The following is a 20,997-nucleotide window of genomic DNA, read 5'->3' on the forward strand; positions in this document are numbered from 1 at the left end:
TGGTCGCATCAAGAGGGTAGTGGTCAATGGCTCAATGTCCAGATGGAGATCAGTGACAAGTGGTGTCCTTCAGGAGTGCGTATTGGGACCAGTGCTGTTTAATATTTTCATTAATGACTTAGCGAGATCGAGTGCACCCTCAGCAAGCTTGCAGATGACACCAAGCTGAGTGGTGTGGTTGATGGGCCAGAAGGACTGGATGTCATCCAGAGAGACCTCGACAAGCTTCAGAAGTGGGCCTGTGTAAACCTCCTGAGGTTCAACAAGGCCAAGTGCAGGGTCCTGCACTTGGATCAGGGCAACCCCCAGTATCAATACAGGCTGGGGGGTGAAGGGATTGAGAGCAGCCCTGCTGAGAAGGATTTGGGGGTACTGATGGGCAAAAAGCTGGACATAAGGCAGCAATGTGCACTTGCAGCCCAGAAGGCCAACAGTATGCTGGGCTGCATCAAAAGAAGCATGGCCAGCAGGTCGAGGGAGGTGATTCTGCCCCTTTACTCTGTTGAGACCTCACCTGGAGTCCTGCATGCAGCTCTGGAGCCCTTAGCACCAGAAGGACATGGAGCTGTTCGAGCAGGTCCAGAGGAGAGCCACAAAGATGATCTGAGGGCTGGAGCAGCTCTGCTGTGAGGAAAGGCTGAGAGAGTTGGGGCTGTTCAGCGTGGAGAAGAGAAGGCTCTGGGGAGACCTTATTGTGGCCTTTCAGTACTTAAAGCGAGCCTGTGAAATAGATGGGGACAGGCTTTTTAGCAGAGCCTGCCGTGGTAGGACAACGGATAATGATTTTAAACTAAAGGAGGGTAGATTTAGACTGGATTTAAAGAAGAAATTTTTTATGATGAGAGTTGTTTAACACTGGACCACGTTGCCCAGAGGTGGTAGATGCCCCATCCCTGGAAGTTTTTATGGCCAGGCTGGACGGGGCTCTGCGCAACTTGGTCAAGTTGAAGATGTCCCTGCTCATTGCAGGGGGGTTGGACTAGATGGCCTTTAAAGGTCCCTTCCAGCCCAAAGCATTCTGTGATTTTGTGGTTGTAGGAAACATGATTATGTGTTCTGGTGTTTTTCCCAGCTCATATTAAGTGACATTTCTGTCTTACAATGAAACAGCTTCTATAAATGCAGAGTTTCGTTTGTGTACATAGGTACCTGAAGATGTGTATCAAAATCTAATGGCACTTTTCAGAAGAGCATTCCAGCTGTTTTACAGACACAGATATCAGTTTACAGATACAGACAGACCCAGCCCTCTTTGCCCACACCTTGAGAGGGCTGAATGCAAATGAGTTCCAACCTGGGAAACAAGTAGTCATCCAAATCTGGCACTGAATCCGAAGTGCCTAACCAGTAGGTAGGATGGAAGATTGCTGTGTCACTTAGGCTTTTCGTGAAAAATAACCTCCAAAATTAATAAGCATGTCAAATGTGCCTGGACCTGAGGAAGCGGGAGGAACCCACCTGGCTCTGGGTGCTGAAGAGTATTCTGAGAAGGTATGTTACCAGGGAGGAGGAGAAATAACAAAGTATTGAAAAGCTAGTATTAAGAAATCGTGATTTTACACTATAAATATGAGAAGCACTCATGTTACAGAGATTGAGTTACCAGTGGTCAATTAGGATGGCTTTTTGCATCATCTTAGCTTGTTGCAAATGCAAAGTCATGTTTGTTTGTCTAAATGAATTAGCATTAGGAGCAGGCCAAAAGCGTATGGTTTTCTTTCTGTTTTCGTAGCCATATGACATAAAAGATGCAACAAATATGACTGACTTGTAAGAGAGGAATTAATTGAGAGATATGAACAAATCTTAGGCTGCTATCAAAAAAATTATTAATAGTGTATATTACTTTACAAATTTTTACAATTTAAAAACTTTTGTTTCTCATGAAGCTGAGGAATTTTCTCTTTGCAGAATCTTATGAAGGGCAGGGTTATCGTCTGTTTACAGTGTGGTTTTTATGACTCTTAGGGAACTTTTTGGACTTCTGACATTCAGTTAAGCAAAGTAAAATTTTTTTTTTGCATACCACTTAAGGATAGAACAGCATTTTTTAGTGAGGTGAATATCTTTAAATGTTGCTTATTTCATCAGAACGTACTATACCTTCAAGGATAAAGTATATTAATCATTTTCTCAAAGGGTTCTGTTACATTGAAAGAGTAGTTTAAAGATAAATTGCGTAATGAAACCGAATAGAAAAGCTGGGATTATTCAGTTGGGAAGAGGGGTTTGAAAGAGTTTCATATCATCATTCTTGTAAGAGAATTTTGTGTCTGTAGTAATCAGGATAAGGATGAAACAACTAGCAATATCTTGAGCCATGTATCCTGAGGAGGCAGGGGGCAAAGACAACTCTTTGGCTTCTGTATGATCTGCCGACATGTTTTGATACAGAGAACTGAAACTTAGAAGAAGTGTTTGGTGAATCCATATGAAATATCAACAAATAGTGGATTACAGCTTTTATTTGTTTTCATGCAGTTGTTCTTACACCTTTATACTTAATTTGTTTTAATACAAATAGAAAATATGTATTAGAATCCCCAAAATGTAATTTGAAGATATGTAGAAAAAGTAGGGTATGTGTATATGTGCATCCACATGTGTGCAGATGTGTATATCAAGACATCTGCATATGTATGCATATATGTTCATATACAATTATTAAAGTATTGTAGTTTGAAATAGTGTGTGTGAAATCCAAATTCTTATATGGCTCTTGTTGTAGGAAATTAAGCGCCTCTTAAATCTATTCAATTTAGCAGCAACTTGGGAAGAATATAGGCATTATTAGTCCTACGATATCCCAGGGAAAGTGAAGCAGAGTTTAAAATTTGCACTTAGGTGTCCTACGTGCATTTAAGGAAAAACGTTGCCACTAGAATCTATAACATAAGCCTTCAAAGCTGAAGGTTGCTACAGGAACATCTAAAGGATGTTATGAAAGTAAAAAAAAAAAAAATCAGTTGAATGCAAAAAAACAGAACCAAAGTTAATTGGTTCAAAATGAACTGAAAGAAATTTATGAAGGTAAAAAGATCCACAGGGAGCTATTCAGTGCAGTGTTCTATTGTCCAGCATGCCTTAAAACTGACCGCTAAAAGCTAGAAGGGTGCACTGGTAACAGAATGTACTTGCCACGTTTCTTACATTCTTTCCTTATGCATTTGGATTGGCTGCTGTTGGAGACGAGTACTCGGTTAAGTGGAAGCTTCATCTGGTTTGGTGTAATCATTTTCATGTTAAGTCTGCACATGCCTGTCACCATTAAAAACCCTGGTGTGACAGACGAGCTTCAGCATTCTCAGAGCTTCATTTTTCTCATGTCCTTCCCATTTTACTCCTCTGAATTTCCTTCCTGTTGTCCTTTCCACTCAATTTCATCTGTCCAGTTCTTCTTACTTTCCAAGCACATCCCTTCAAGATGCATGAGTCTGCTGCAGAGAGAGTACACCAGAAAAATCAAGAGTTGTTTGGATTAATTTTTTTTTCGTATTTCCATGTTGAGTTCACTTCAGGCATATGATATCAGGTGGAAGCAAAGAACTTAATGCAGGAGAGTGTCTACAGATACTCATTCAGAGTGGAGGACTGTCCTGCAATATTGTGTCAGAGACATCTTTCAATAACAATTTTTTTGTCGATTTGCAAAATAAGAAGTGGAGATACTAAATGAGGCTAACTTCTTCAGGAATAAATGCAGACAATAAGATTTTCAGCCACTGTGTGAATGACAATGATCCAGTTGATATATGGCACAGCTATTATTACCTTTGCTGTGTAGATTTATTTAAAATATTGTATGAAGAGGCTGTATAACATACAGTGGAAGATTTTGAAGTTTGACCAAGGTGATTTATTTTCTTAGGTATTTTGGTGAATACATTGTTTTCCTGCTGGTGTCTCTACACAGGCTTGAAATCACTTTAAAATTCACATAAATTGTATTCAGTTAATTTCTAAGATATTTCTCTCAATTTTTAGATTTCTTTCGTTCTAGAAAATGAAGTACAGCTGCTAGTTTAGTTTCTGACAGTAACTTTGCTCAGTAAAAGGAAAATTAATTTGCTCTGTTCATTAGTAGCTAAAGATCCCACACATATTCAGAAAAGACTACTCTTCCTAGTTCCATACCTTCTAATTAAAACACAGGATGTTTTGTTTGTACCAGTTTAATTAAACCTTGGAATTGCTGTTTGTAAAATTTGCAAAACCAGCTACCTTCATGCCTTTAAAATGATGGTTTTATTAGTGGCAGTTTATATTTCTAGGTTTTATTCAGACAGTGTGAAGCCAACAACAAAACTGAGGGCACTTAGTATTACTATGAAATAAATGTGCAGGTCCTGCGAGCATCCATGCACCTCTATATATAATATCACCAACATGCGTCACACTTATCAAAGTCCCTGTTACCATGGGCCTTGAGACCCTGGCAGTCTGAACAGTGGAGTAGGAATGTAAGATACGACAGCAGGTTGTTCCTGTCCTGTGGGGCCAGCATGTTGGTTGTGCTCTTGCAACATGTGGGAAGCAATTCACGCTTGTTTATCCTTTCAGGGAAGAAAGGTAAATCTACAGCACAGATTAAAAGTCTGCACTGTGGCAGGTGCTACACAGCTTCTTTAGTATGGTAATTTGATGAAGGGTTGGTTCGATGAAACCCGCCAGGCAGAACTACCTTTAGTGGTTTAGTTTTAAAGTTTGTGTATGTATTTTGCATTTCTGAAACGAAGTGGATTGCTTCTTATGGAGTAAACCTGATAACAATCTGCTGCTGCAGTGATAAGGCTGGGCTCTTTACATGTTGCCAGTTGAAGTCTAAACCAGAACTGTTGTCATCAAAGTGAGGTCAATGGGTTATAAGGCGTATGATGAGCAGTAAAAATTAGCTAATATACTTATTAGTGTTTTATTTGGATGTGAAGAAGCCTTAGAAGAGTTTAAATCCTCTTTGAACCTCTGCTTTCTGACAGAATAGCAATAATGAAGGTTGGAAATCAGAAGTCGCAGTCTGTGTTGGTTGATCCTTGCTATTTTGATCTCTTCTCACTTGTGTCAGTCCCAAGACACATCTGCCCAGGCTCTTTCCAATCAGTTCTCTTCATCTGCCTTAATCATAACTTCTCAGTTCTTTCATCCCAGACACTCCCAGTTCTACCACCTCTTTTCCTCGATTTGTTTTCCTGTCCACTGTCATAATACCCTTTTCAGTCTCTTAAACCCTCTACCATTTCTCCTCATTTCAACCTGCAATTCTCATCCCAGCTGGGTCTCAAGCTTTGCTTCTTGCTCTTTATTCAAGTCAGTGCAAGCTCTTCTGGTTCTGACTACTTCACCTCCTTTACAGATACTTTTACCCACCACACCTCAATGATTTATGAATCTGTCTCCCTTGATGTCTCGCCTCTTTGTACCAGCTCTTCCAGTTCTGGCTTCTTTAGCTTCTCTGCAGTTACTTTTATCTAGCATAACTCACTGATTTACAAGTTTTTTCTTTCTTGACCTGCTGTCCCCATTCTCTCTGGAAATTCTTGTTTCCAGTTCCTTTTCCTACTCTTTCACTTTCAAATTTCTGCCTCAGTCTTGGTTTCCTCCACTTTCCTTATTGTCCCAGCATAATCCAGAGTGCAGGTGTGACTCATGCCTCATCTGCATTTGAAAAAGGCTGCCTGCATCCAGTAAAGATGGGAGTATTACTAGAGGCAAAAGAAAGTGAGTCTCTGTTCCTTTTTCATGTGTATACCTGCAACAGTTCATCACAGCCTAGAGGCACTCAGTTTCAGCCAGGGCATAGTCAATGCAGTTTAAAACAAAGATATGACAAATCCCTGTTTAGGTAAAATATCATTCATAGCATGCATATCTGCAGATAGAGTATGCTTTTACTATAGAAGTGTATAATGGTGTGTAGTATTGAGTACAATACATTATTCTTCCTATTTTAAGTTGGATATAGCTTTACTATTGTTTCTAGAATATTGTGATACAACATCAAATATTTTTACATAATTTTGCTATAGGCCCTGATATTTAAAAAGTTTGTGAAGAGCTTTTTCTTCGACATTCCTTTCAATAATTTGATAATGCATCTTGTTACTTCCTTTTCCGTAATACTTATTCCTCTCAAGAAACCTGAGCTGTTTTTTTTTTTTTTTTCCTCCTGTTGAAGAGAAATTCAGTCATTTAATTCAGAAGCAGAACTGATAAACTATTTTCTGAAATGAACCTTGGAAATTTTGGTCCTAAATGATTTCAGTTTCTGTTTCTCAAATCACATTTATACCTAAAAAATAAAAAAAAGCTTTATTTGCTCCCATGATTTATTGCTGTGTATTGCATCTGTCTAGGCATAAGTATTGTCACTGAGTTTGTAACTAGTTCTTTATGCATTTGTATTTAAAGGCTTCATCTGTGTAAAAGGGTGGAAGAAAAAATCAGCTATATACTAAAAGATGCATTTTTATTTTTAAGAAATATGAGAGAAAAAATGATGTTACAGACTTCGTGAGGAAAAAAGAAAGCCAAATAAAAATATAATCTAATTTTCTTTTTTTTTCTTCTGCTGTACAATCCAGGGCAATAGTAGGACTAAATTAGACTAACAGTCAAATTAATAAAAAAGTCTATCTATTATGTTTTCCACCTGTTCTTACACACCAGGAAGAAGATGAGACTCCTTTTATTTCTAGTAAGTTGCCAGTGTGCCATAAACAGTGTCAAAACACACAGTGCTTCAAATCCCAATGTCATTTTACTGATGGCTGATGATCTTGGTATTGGAGACCTGGGATGTTACGGGAACAGAACCTTAAGGTATGATGATACGTTTGGGGGAGTCATAGCTTTATACCTAGTTTTCCTATAGATTTGTGAAGTTAAAAAAATCCCAAAACATTCAGCGATCTGATTAGGTTCTTTTTAAGTAACCAAAGTTAATAACCTTTCCAGAGAATAGAATATTCAATCTTTGTTTTCTTTTCTTAATAAGAAAAGAAGACTTATCTGATGTATTTATCCTACTGAAAAGTTGCGTCATAAACAGAGGATTGAGCAACAGCCAAGTAAGCTTAGGTCTAAAGAAGCAATTTTCTCTCTAAATACACGGCACAAATACTATGAATTAAGCATACTTTTAAGCACTCATGATTTGAGATAAGCTTGTCACTAACCAATTGGAAATGAAGTGCTGATTTTTGCTGATTTTTTTCCTTCATTTATCTTCATGCTGTAATCAATAAATTAATCAAAACAAAGTTTAATATACCTGAGTAATGCAGCAGAGTTCCCCTGTATGGTGATTACTACCAGCTTAGGTATGATGGTTGTGTAGATAGCACAAGTTGTACATAGTCATTGTGTTTCAGTGGTGCAAAGTCTTTGATCAAGGTAAATAAAACATTCATACTAAAAGCACTGTCCTGTGAAATGTTAAATATTCCTGTTCCTGCTGAAGTTAGTTAGAAGTAAAAACTCCTCATAACTCAGACTAAAAAAACCCTGAAAACCTCAAGTTACAGCTTCCAGTTTTAAACAGGAAAAACGTGCTTGGATCACTCCGCTCACAAGGACCAGAACTGCTCCAAGATCTATGTGAGAATTCAAAATTAGATCTTTGGAGTATGAAGAAATTTCATCATTCATGTTGTCTGTAGGTGTTTTTATAGATAGAAAAGACACAATGTTCGAAAATCAATGTTTCTGACTATTCAGACTTAGATGATGGGAGCACTAGTGTGCCTTGAGGTCATGGTCATTAATCTCCCAGGCCAGGGACCTATTAGAGCATGCGGCAGCTCCTGGCCAGTCTGCATTCCTAGTCTTTTTCTGTAGAGCCAAGTGCACAGGATTTCTTCCTGCAGGAACTATTTTTCATCTGCATGATGAGCTAGGTCACAGACAAGGTATACCACCACACAACGTTACCCCTACCCCAAAAAACTTCTGCTGGGGAAAGACAGAAATGACACCAAGCAGGTAGTAAGGAAGCACAACCTTGCTTCAGTCTCTCCTCTCCCCGTTGCTGAAGCAGAAAGACTGTGTAAGTAGCAAAGTTACAGTTCTGGGTTAAGGAAGGTATTAAAAAGGGTTGCAATACGATATGTCCAGGTGTCACAGTTTAGTACTGGCCGTGAAGAGTAGATGAAAGTGCGGAAAAGATTTATGGCACGATGCCACAATGTCCCAGTTCGGTGTTGACACCTAGAGTAAAAATATTTGACACGATGGTATTTACAGTTGCAACACCACTGTGGTTTTGATAATTTGCATACAGTAAGTCTTAACTTGATTTTCCTGATGGTTTTTGCCTTGGATGACTTGATCTCACCATGCCCATTTCCAAATAATCGTCTTTGTGTATTCTTTTATTTTTTTTTCCTGCTTATGTTTTTCTAGAACCCCTAATATTGACAGGCTAGCAGAGCAAGGAGTGACATTTACTCAGCATATAGCAGCATCCCCACTTTGTACTCCAAGCAGAGCAGCTTTCCTGACAGGGCGATATCCTATCAGATCAGGTAAAATCCCATTATTTTGTTTACAAAAAAATATCATGTTTTATTTGCAGTGAACTGTATGCATTTTTTTGTCTGGCCTTTCTTGATATCTTTATCATTAACAGGTTAGGTACTCATTTCAGTGACTAACCAAGCTCAGCATAGGTGGCCAAAATTTGGAATCTTCCAGATATATGGGAAATTTTCACATTTCAGAAGAGTTAACAGAAAAATAAAACTTTTTGATTGAGGAAAAGATTTTTTTGAAAGACTAAGGAAAAAATGTGATTGTGGTTATCTAATGCATTGAGCAGACAAATTCTATCGACTTCCTACACTATCCAGATGACCCAGGCTCTTTGCCTGCCTCCCCAGTTGCATTCAGGCTGCTCCCAGGATGTTGGTGTGCAGCCTGAGTGTTGAACATCACAGAGCTGCATCTAGAAAGAAACAATGGAAGAACCCAGTCTAAATCCTTCAGCTCAGATATTTCTGTTTCTGCAAAACCTTTAGGTTTAGCTAAATTGTTATTCTTCTGGGGGAGGGCGGGGTGGGGGGGAGGACAGTTCATTAAGGTGTTCCAACAGCCCTTAAAACTGGGAAGAATGAAGCAATCTCCCTTCTTTCCAAGTATTTTAGTTCCATATCTACCCATACACAGTGTTAAGTATCCTATGAATACATGCATTTAATAACTTCTCTTACTTTTAAAGTACCGGATCCAAAGCCCGTTTGAGTCAGTGAAGATCCAGTCTGTTTATTTTAGTGTGCTGGGACTGAACCCGTCAGTGCTTAGGCATGCAACTTTAACATTCCCTTAACATCATTTTTAGCAAGGATCATTATACATTAATCAGATCACTTGTTCATTAGTGATAAAACATCCTGTCCTTGCTTCTGGGAATGAAAGCAAAGCAAGACTCTGGAGCCTACTTGATACGTTCGTGCTCATTCAAATCAAGTAACAAGCTTCTGCAGAAGTGCCAGCTAATATAACTTGCTAAATTTTCCATTACATTCAGCTGCAAAGTAAAATTTTATGTACCTGTTACAGCTATATTGCTATTAATATTTACTGCAGGTAAAGCCACAGGTCACTTTCCATTGTGATCCTTGTTCTTATTTCTGAAAAATTAGCATTTGAACTGATTTTTTCTTCACTGACATGCCTAATAATTTCCATGTAGGTGCAAAAATTGAACTTTGTCTTAAATTACAAAATTGCTAATATGGACTACTTCCAAACATCAGTGAAGAACTAGTAAAGGATTATTATAGAAGATACTAGAATCATGATGTGGAAAAAATTGTTAGAAATTTAAAACTCCTGCTAATAGAGCTGAAGAAAAATATTCAAAAATGCAGTATTTGATGAGACACAGACTCAGAGAAAGGTAATGATGAAAAAGAAAAAAAAAATCATGGTTCTGTACTTTCATTCTGGTAACTTAAGGGAATTAGACTGACTTCAGTTACAAGAGATTGAAGTACATAAAAATAAGTACATATATAATAAATAAAGTACAGATATGTATAGGTGACTAAAACTTCCTAAACTGTTGATCAGTAAAGCTAGCTGGGGTGAAAAACTGAAGTCAACATTTGGAGAGTAGGTTGAGCTGTCTTTAATAAACCAGTCTAACGAGTCTTTTTCTCATCTATCCACAAGGGATACCTGAGGGAAGAGTCTGGCTGTCTACATCAGTCATGTAACTTTGGCACTGCAATCATCCAGTTGCATAATTCAGACTTCCTGGAGATACATCTGCACAGATTTGCATAGATATTCTGTGTTCTGTCTGTCTATACTTAGAGCCAGCTCTCATCTGGAATCCTAGTAATCTAATTTTCATGAACCTGAGCTCTCAAGTTCCTCATCCTGAGAGTAGTTTATAAGCTCAAGTTTGTATACAGAAATCAGTATGCCGTATTTAGATGTCTTGTTAGCTGATACCTGGTGCTGCTTTAATGCACTGTGTGCGCATTGAATTATGTGTCTTCATGCCATTAGAGCACTGGTCCTCTCCCACCAAAGCTGAGTGCTCTAACTTCTTTATTTCCAGAATCAGACTATCTCTTGCTCTTTTTTGACCTCATGATATTTACATGCCCAGCTGTAAGACTGCAGTATTTCAACTGTCTTCTTTCAAATAATATTAAAGGCTTGTAGAAAACCACGTATGAGGAAGGTAGAAGTTCTGAGAGTAGAACTTGGGAGTGATCTCACTTAGTCCTCAGCTCCATTCCTTTCCTGTGTACAAGACAAATAAATTATGCAAGCTCAACTTCTTTCAGATATGTTATACCTTAGAACCTGCAGAAGGGGCTACAGCCGTTTATGTGATGGCTGGCCCCACAGTTATAAGCAGAGATTTTTTTAATCACCTTTCAATTTCTGGTGGCAATACAGCAAAGACCTCACTCAGCTAAATGGATGATTGTATTTGCCACTTGCAGCATTTAGTGTCTGGTGGTAATATGTCATTTAAGTGATACCACCTAAAGCAGAAATGTGCATGCAGAAAGAATGAATGGAAATTGTTTCACTATATTACACAAGTCTCATTCATTTTCATTCCATTTAGGAATGGCTGCCTTCTCAAGAGTTGGTGTCTTCTTGTTTTCTGCCTCTTCTGGGGGACTTCCTTCTGAAGAACTAACGTTTTCCAAACTCCTGAAGCAGAGAGGTTATGCAACAGCTCTAATAGGTAAAATTGCATACATACACAGCGTTATTTTGCATTCATTTCAACCAACAGAATATTAGCTTTCCATATAGGCTATTAAGGGTCTGCATTAAGCTGTGTTCCCCCACAGCATAATAAGTTTATTTTTCTGGCACAAAGCTGAGCACGTTCCCATGCATATGTGAAACACTAATCAGGTAAGTATGTCTAGTTCACTTATGTATAGTCACATTGTGCAAGATACTGAAGAAACATGATGTACAAATTGAAAATTAGTCAAGCTCTTGAAAAGTTTTCCATATGAACAGGAGTTTGATTGCAATAGAGAGACAATGAGGGATCGATCACAGAGTGCAAGTCAGCACAGTGTTGGTATTCATTTCACCAGTTTTCAAATAACCGTAAAGTAGATGATGTAGTACCTGGGCTAACCGTCTGGATTCTCTGCTTAGTCATCGGGCAGAAATAGGCGTCTTGAGCAAATTTGTCTCATCCTGTGGTAGATGTTTAAGATAAAAATGTGTTTCTCTCTCATTGTAAAGATAGTTCAGACCATTAACTGCCGCATAAATATCCAGTGGTGGGTAAAAGGAATCCCACTAGATGAATATTAAACGCAATTAGAATGAATATCATAAAGTTATAACATTTAAATGATGTGATTTTCTTTTTGCTGGTTTGGCCACTGACTTATTCCACACTGTTTACATTTTAGAAGACCTTTGTGAAATACAACTTGTATTACATAATGTATTTCTGCAATGGAATTGCCAGGAAATAGTTGTTTCGAGAATATCATACCAGAATGTTACTACATTATTTGGACAATGGATGTACCCAATTTGATTTTAAAATGCAACAAAAGCTTACAGTTTTAGAAGTAGTTTTTGTTTAAAAAATCAGGCTGTTTAGCAAGGCTAACAATTCACACCAGTGTTCTAAAAATATCTGTATTATGTAGATAACCAATGTCGATGTTCCTAAAAATCCTACTAAGCTATACCCCAGTCTTAAGAAGTGTAAAATACCTTGGTGTCCTGACAGATTCAAAACAGAAAACCAGAAAATCTTAGCGGAAGTATATTTAGTGCAGGTGTATTTGAACCATAGTGCAAAACAACACATTCATAATTTGTCATGTTCATTGTGGAGTTAATTCCTATTGCTCCATACTCAGTTAAAAATTTGGAAAAAAAAAATCTGTTTGTAACAAGCACTGTAATACAATTCATTTTCTGAGGCTGACCTAGTTAATGCTTTTTTTTTTTAACTGCTTTCACTGCAACATGACAACTTGCCACTTAGATCTCTAGAAGTTATCTCCATGATGCTTAATGAACAATTCTTCCAAGTGCCCTGAATGATAGCTGTGAAACCATAAGATGTAATATTACCATATCCTTAGAGTATAGTGAAGTCTTCTGAAAACCAAGAAGTGCATTAAAATTAAGGATAAAGCATATGTAAATGACAAAAAGAAAAATTATGTAGATTTGAAGACTAGACAGGCAGACTCTGATTCCCAACCAGCCCATTTTCTGTCTCTGCTGGTATTCTTATCACATCGTATTGGTCTAGGTCAGGGAGTCTTTGCTTGGTTCAGTCTAACTCAGCAGTTCCCAAACAATTAATTGTCAAGTCCTGCACCAGTGATGGATTGGCATTAGAGTAATTTCAAGTGTTTCAGTTCCTCAAGCCGTTACTGTCACTTTTTTTTTGCCAAGTTTCTCTCCCCTTTACTATCTAAGGACATTTTTTTCTTTCCTAAATGCATTTTCCTTTATTTTTCATTTTTTCCCTTCTCTGAATATATGCTTCCTCTTGCTTGATGAGTCCCTGAATATATTTTAGCTATAAATCTACTTTATGTGTACACCTTTTTACCTCATTGTTTTTCCCCTGTGACACAGAGAAGGTGACATCCAATAGATCTGGCAGGAAGAGACACAATCAGAAGATCTGCAACAAACCCATGTTTTCTCAAAAAAGGCAGATGCACTGGACATGTAGTATTTCACCAGTTAAAGATCCTGGAAAGCAGCAAGAAATTTTTATGTTTTGTGGGAAATAGCTATTTGTAATGCAAAAATTCCACTGAAAGTAGATGGGTATTATTTTAACTGCTGCTATGCTCAATTACAGTTGAATAACAGTCAACTTTTCCTCACTGCTGTTATCCAGTGTGTTGTCTAGCATCGGAGAAGTTTAAAATCCACCTGTGTAGCTTATCTCCAAAGTTTAAAATACTAGTGGATAAATTGGGACTTGTATCTTTCCTTCAGAAGGAGTTGTTGTAATATTTGGACAGTAGTGATGTGTCCAATACAAGGTTGGCTGAGTCTATGGAGTAGGATTAATAGAAAAGTTATTAACAGAAGAGCTTAAAATCAGATTATGTTAATAATATATGCATATATGCTTTATATTATTATTGCTGTGTAGTTCATATAAATGTGTTTCTTTGAGCACATAAAATATTTCTGTTTGGATCTCGCTCTGCATCTTGCATCTTACCATTTATCTGAAGAGCACAAAATCATACCGAAAGAAATATTCCATTATGTACAACTCAGTCGTGAGATTGCTCCCTTTGCAGCTGTCTGAGGGAAAAGTACAGGGGAAACATGAATTTTTGCAGCTTCTCCAGCATTCTGGCTTCTGAAAAACTGAATTCCAAATGAGGTTTCTTGACTGAATAGAACTTGCCTCTCATTTCCACTTGCTCTGCAGAAATCTTAATTGTGGCCAAAGGAGAGGGGGAAAAAGCCTAGGTCTCAAACTATCAGGGTACTCATAATCTACAATCAACAGCACAAATTTCACTCAAAAGCTTGTTAGAATCTTCTGAAATGCATACGATGCTTGTGTGAAGTGTCCATACTATCAAGCTTCACTTGGCAAATAGGTGAGTGCATTTTGCGCTGCTCTCAGATTCAGAAGGGCCCCAGAGTGTAAAGCACGTTACAATAATCTGTTGAGACACTAGCTCAAGGCAGGGTTTATGGTCACAAGGAATGAAGCAAAACATATACTATGGACCCAGTCGTCACTGACTTTTTCAGAGTAGCGTAGGATCTATCAAAACTCTCTGCCTCTTCACCCATTTGAGAATGGCAATTGTGTCTTTCTGTCACAGCTGCTGATATAATTTGAGCCAGTGCTTCTGTTGCTTTTCCCAACTAACCTGCTGTCTGCAGGTTAAACAAAGGCTTAAGTTGCTTCTGAAGAAGTCTTTTTTTGAGGCGCAAGTTCATCTTGACATTGAACAATTTGTTGTGCTTGCTAAACCCCTTTTGATAAAAATAGGTCCTGTATTTTCCTCTGGCCTAATTTGTTGTTGCACGATTCTTCTGTCCTGGCTTCAATGTCTAGTTTTATCGAGATAAAGTTTAAATAAACTTCTTTATATCATAGTAAATGACCTTGAAAGTATATTTAATTTGTTTTGGTTTCTTTTTCATATATTTTTTAGTGAATTATAGCTGTTTTGAGATTGACAAATAAAAGCAAAAAATTAAGAATTAAAGCTTTAAGATCATTTATAGTCATGACTATAAGCCTCTACTTTTATTTTAATTATATGACTTGAAGAGAGTTGTGTCATGGTCACCTTTCTACACATCTGGCTTCGCGATTATTCCATAAAGACAGTCATGTAAACCTAAGAGAAAACATTTAAGTGTTCATTTTCTAAAATCTGTGTCTTTGCTTGCTAGGAATGAAATCCAGATTTGCAGTCTTGCAGTCTTATCTAGCCCTTTATGGTGCCATTATAACATTTAAAAATTCAATGTAGTGGTCTGTGCTGCTGTTTTTGTAATTGGTCACAATAATGTTGACTAGACCTTGTCAAAAGGGGTGACGAGAGCTATTCTGCCCGCAGAAAGTAGAATACTGCCTGAGGTGAAGGGCCATGTGACAGTAATTGGGAAATCTTCTGATGGGATGAGAAAGCTGTAGAGGCCTCTGTTTCACTGACACATAGGCAAACCTGAAAATGCGTTTATACCTGCTTCTATGATATACAGAAAGTATTTGTAACCTAAGACCATCAAGAGGTGCATGAGCAGAACTAGACTCAACTAAGCATTCTGTTAGGCTCAAAATTTCTGTGGTATTTTTCTCCAGCTTTGGTGACAGGTGAACTTAGGCATTCCCATCCCATACCTTAGTTCTGTTGTTTGTGAAAGAGGAATAATGACATGGAGCCCATCTGGTAGGTACTACTTAAAAAAAATCGGAACTGACCCCCCTCTTCACCCTTTTTGTTACTGCAGTATCCGCATTTGTCATTGCCAAAGGCAGAAGTGGAGCACAAATATGCTGCTCTCTAGACCCAGGAGATGCTCAGGACTGCCTGCATTAGGACTTTTTCTTACAGACGTGGCAAAGGTGGCATAGTTCAGGAAAGGGGAAAAATCTGGCTATATATGCTTTTTCACATTCATGTACATTCTACTGTGTGTATCCTGAAGTCTCTAGAACCAAATATTTCAAGTTTCTTTGTGCTAGGTTATGGGGATGAGTACTTAGTAGGTTTGTGGGTTTTTTTGTTTATTTCTTTTAAGATCACAGCCCCTGAATAATGCTGGTCGTGTTTAGATATTCGATTCAGAAAAAATAAAAATTTTGCCCCAGCAATATATGTAGTCATCTGTTTTGTCAAGCGTGACACGTTTTGTCAAATATTTAACACATTTCCTTGCTGAGACCAAAGAGCATAGCTCTAGCCATAATTTATGTCAATAGGCTTAACTGAATTTGGATCTTTTTCAATTATGCATTTGAATTTAAATAACAGCTACTGAACAGTTAGGTCTGTTGCACTAAGTGATGCATAAGCATATGGTAAGGGGTTGTACCTGACTCACAGAACAAATTATCTAGATACTTAGTCTAATCAGCAGGAACATAGATTATGCTGCTATAATGCAAATCAAACTCACTGCTTTCTGGTGTCAGTCATTGTCCAACATTATTGCAGAATTAGAAGGATTTCCTAGTGAAGCAAAATGCTGTAAAAGATAGTATTTGGTGGCAGTTTACTTGTTACTATTGTTTCTTTCTTTATGCATATATATATAAAATAATATAAATAAAAAATAATCTCACTTACTATATGTATAGTGAGAAAGATTGGCAATTTCAGAGGTTCCGCAATCATTTGAATAATGAATGCCTTGATAATTTCACTATTCTTGATTTATTTCCTCTTTGTTACTGTTTTCTTCTTTTTTTTTTTTTAACTAGTCAAATGTAAATGATTTGCCAGAAAAAATTTGTAAAATATATTTTGTAACTCCATATTGGCTTTTCTTAAAGAAAGCAATAGCTGCTACAGAACAGTATTTTCTTACAACTACTTAACTACACATGCACAAATGCTTCGTTTTCAAAGTTAACTGTTGCCCTTCAGCGACCTGCTAGCCCACTCAGAGTTTAATGGTCTCCATCAGGAGCTATGCCAAACTATTTCTAACTAAAACGAAGAGGCAGGCATAAAACAAAGTCTTTGAAGACGGCACGAAGAAAGATTAGATAGAAAATAGGGATCCACACAGTAAATGCTGGGGGTGGGGGGATATCAGTCAGATAGTGACAGTGTCATGTTTGGAATAGTGCACATTGTAAGTTTGGTGATTTAACTACAGAAATGATCCCTGTCCTTCTCTCTTTGTAGGAAAGTGGCATCTTGGGATGAACTGTGAAAGCAGTAATGACTTCTGTCACCACCCCCTCAGTCATGGATTTGATTACTTTTATGGGCTTACTGTGACCAATTTTAGAGACTGCAAACCTGGCCAAGGCAGTGTATTTTTAAAAGGCGTTCAGAAATCTGTTGTCGTCCCAATCCAAATCGCTGGAATCATGCTGGTCTCTTTGGCAGTAGTGCAGTACATTGGCCTCCTCAAAGTACCTTTCCAAGCACTGGGTTACTGCTTGTTGATGACTGCTATTTTAGTTGTGGTTTTCATTTTTTTCTTTTATCATTTTCGACACTTGAACTGCTTCTTAATGAGGGACCATCAGATTATCCAGCAACCACTATCCTATGAAAACCTTACTCAGAGACTGACAAAGGAGGCTGTGCAGTTTATTGGAAGGTAGGTTTCTGTGTTACGAGTTAATGCTGGCATTTCACAATGATGATGCTTCCGACAGAGTGGCAAAAATTGTGAACTAGTGGGCACGAGAAATATATCATTATGTATTATCATCATTATTTTCCTTTAAAAGATGACTGAAGTTAATCTTTTTAGTGAAAGTGACTGTTTTTTTTCTATCCAGTGTGTCATTATTTTCTCTACAAAAATTAAAAACTTTACACGTACATGCTTCAGCAAGATTTTTCAAAAAACATCTCACTTCTTTAGGACTCTCATTCTTCAGAATTTCATGTAACTTGAAATATGAAAAATCTTTTGTGGTGTGACTTCATTATGTGAAAGCACAATGCAGAGTCATAATCCGTGACTTTTCTGGAATGGGTAATTGTTCTTCATCACTGATTTGATGCATCCATTAAATGGTATTCATAGGAGAATTTTTTAAGATACTGTCGTTTTAGATGCCTCCACTTTTATGCCAGATTCATTTTTAAAACTTTTGATTTACAGAAATTAGGAAATAAATGTTTTTTTGAAAGCAAAGTTTTTTTAGAAACCATCACATTGGGTCACCTGAACGTTAGATGTGCAAAATCACCCTAAGTTATTCTTCATCTTTGCAAAGTTATCTACTTTGGCATAATTGTCATCACAGGGCTTTTAAAGTAATAAAATTATAAAAGTATGCATTTGTATATTCTGAAATATAAATCAATATATTTGGAGCAAAAATATTTCATCCACTTAACTTCTTGAAAAATATGCCAAAGTATTTTTCTCAGTCACTTTTGAAACAGGTTGCACCAATTCCAAAAAGAGTTAATCAAAAGTATAAACATGTTCTACGACATAAGAAGTCCCTTAATTACTGTTCTGAAAAGTATGTACCCGGTAGTTACTATGAATACATTCATGTGGTGTCATTGCTGAATGGAAACTTATACCAAAGAATCAGAGGCTAAATTTTCTAGACTTAATGACTGCATACAGTAATCATCGAGAATTTTAACAAGAAAAAATGTTTATTTAAAATCTTCGTCTCATACTGCAATTTTTCTATCATTTCTATCATTATAAATATTTGATGTGGCCATCTCTACTCATCATACCAAAATAAAATATTTTTAATATCAAATTTCTTTAAGTAAGTCTTCCCAACAATCAGCATTCTTATGAATAAATAAAAAAAACCATCTTTATTTATTTATACATAATTTACAATAGAATTTGTTGCAGGAATGCTGCAATTATAATGAGAATTATAACCCAGACAATTCAGAGTCAGTGTTAAATTAAAGAATATCCAAGAACATTAAGGTATTGAGAAGCAATTAGAGCATTTGAGCAATCTTAATTGTGCCCTGTAGTGAATTCACATGCAAAGTATAGGACCATAAAACTTGCTTTTGGAGATAGGAGTAATTAGATTAATATTCACTGAACAGATCTGTCACATATGTTAGTGTGAACAACAAAATCAATATTTGCTTTAACACATGGGTTCCGACATATAGTTCATACATGTCAATTCCAGTGCACAAGTAGACCATTGCTTTTATGACTAGTCTACTGATTTTGGCCATTTGTAGGGGAATGGCTGTCATGAGGCAACCAGGTTGCAGCAGCAATCAGACATCTGGCACTCATCAGTAAAGGGCTACCAAGTTTTTGGAAGCTATGGTTGCTCCACAGCATTCTTGTTGTTCCACTTCTTTCAGCAGGCAGTCTCCCTCAAGTGTTTGACTCAACACTTGATTTGTGATACAGGGTTCTTTTGTTTAAATAATACAATAAGAAGCAGTCTCAGTCCTGTACACCAGTAATCAATGTGCACAAGTATACCAGAGTTCTAACAATCCTGAATTTAAAGAAATCAGTCATTCACGTTAATTGGTTCTTAAAACATTTTATCATCAAACTAAATATCGTCAGCTATCATGCATGTTTTAATTGGTTAATAATGTTTATAATAAATGCATCCTTAAGCTCCAATCTTCAACAGCACTGCTACTTCTTATATAGCCCTTTTTATGTTTACTTATATGTAATACATGTGAGTGTATGTATAGTTATGTATATATATACAACTATGACAACATAAACATTTTTAAAAGTTTTCAGACCTGTTACCTATATTACCTTTATAAGTTCTTCAGAGCAATGGACTTCCTGACATTATTTTGTTTTCTGGCTATTTCTCAGTCATATTTTCAGCTTTATGACTTCTTACCATGTATGTAATAAATTATATTTTCAAGTCATATAGTTTCTTCATAGCATAGAGCATGTGCTGCTATACTTAATTTGGTCTGGTTTTTTTGAGAGGTGATATTGTGTTTGTTCTTACTTAGTCTAGGAGGTGTGTATTACTGTTTTCATTTGTTCCTAGGTAGATTGAAAGAGGGCAAATTCAACATTCAGTGCTCAGAATTGACACTGGAGAAGAATATATACAATTATAAGCATCAGATCCTGTGCATGAAAATAAATACTAATTTAGTTGCTCACCCTAATCGTAAGTGGGCAGCTCAGCTCAGTGTATGCTAGTTCTAATTACTTTTTCCCAAGAGCTAGTGTGTGTACATGTTGTAAACCTATCAAAACACTCTCTAAACATTACAGTATATTTGAAAGTCAAATGGATGCTAATTATTTCATGTTACGTTCAATGTGGTTGTCACTCTAGTCTTCAGCATGTCCTTTAATGACCAGATGTACAGGCAGTCCGTATCTGGAAAATACCAGCGACCTGTTTTTAACGTATCAGAAATTAACAAGAGAAAAATATCACTCTGTGATACAGAGTAACTCTCTGACAATTTTGGATGGCTGATCACAATTAATAATAATATTTAAAAATACCCCTAATGAAATCTAACTTCTGGGAAACAGTATTTGCATATAAACATGTTTATATTCAAAAGCTATGGTGAAGATGATGTTGAACAATTTTCATGCAGATTTGTTTTTTCAGTTATAGATTGCACAGCCATAATATTCAATATTTTGTGATGACAGTTAATGATTTTTAATTTTCTTTTTATCTATTCTATTTCAGTCCTCAAAACACTCTTACAACACATATTCATATTTATTTTCATCTAATCTCTCAAACTGTGGTTTAGAGGTTTTCCATATATCACTAGGTCTTTAAGATCAGGCAGTTGGCATGTTGTACTGGAGTCAGAGTCCTCAAATCAACTGGTTTGGTGAATCCTAGAAGAAGATTCCTTATGTTTTACAGCAAAATAAAAACTATAGAGAAGAGTTTGTGTATCTCTGTATACACATGGTATATGTGTGCACATGTATTAAAAAAGGGTAGTAAATTATAAGCTATAACAAATCTCCTGGATCTCCGTCCCTTCTTCTGAACCTTCTGCTTGTTCCTTTTGAACAGAAGAGCTAAAATATTTATTCATATACTTTAAGGTCATCTGGAAATGAAAGATTTTAGTCATTTGAGTAATTTAGAATGATTAAAGACCTAACTGGTTCTGCAGTGAGTGATGGACTGCGTTTTAAATGGGACACTTCTGAAAAGCAGTGTATCTGTATACTGGGCTTCAGTGTTTTGTGTGGGAGAGAGATTTAGTAATGAGTATAGTTTGTACTAGGTGAGAAATTTATTTTTTTCCCCATGCTTACAAGAATGTACTTTCTGAAGGGGAGACAAAAGGTTATGTAGAAAAGAAATAAAAACAT

The 20,997-nt window shown here is 36.8% G+C and overlaps 1 protein-coding gene across 8 annotated transcripts in view; it reads left to right on the forward strand.

Annotated features, from left to right (window-relative positions):
* STS (steroid sulfatase) overlaps positions 1-20,997 on the forward strand; it is a 118,544-nt gene that overhangs the window by 20,360 nt on the left and 77,187 nt on the right. For all 8 annotated transcript variants that reach the window (XM_075428030.1, XM_075428039.1, XM_075428049.1 and 5 more), the window contains exons 3-6: positions 6,664-6,816; positions 8,398-8,519; positions 11,084-11,206; positions 16,866-17,289. In XM_075428030.1, the coding sequence (XP_075284145.1) occupies positions 6,671-6,816; positions 8,398-8,519; positions 11,084-11,206; positions 16,866-17,289 (815 nt within the window). In that variant the 5' untranslated portion in view covers positions 6,664-6,670. The remainder of the gene's footprint in view (positions 1-6,663; positions 6,817-8,397; positions 8,520-11,083; positions 11,207-16,865; positions 17,290-20,997) is intronic.

The sequence above is a fragment of the Opisthocomus hoazin genome, chromosome 1, assembly GCF_030867145.1.
Source record: "Opisthocomus hoazin isolate bOpiHoa1 chromosome 1, bOpiHoa1.hap1, whole genome shotgun sequence".
Taxonomy (NCBI): Eukaryota; Metazoa; Chordata; class Aves; order Opisthocomiformes; family Opisthocomidae; genus Opisthocomus; species Opisthocomus hoazin.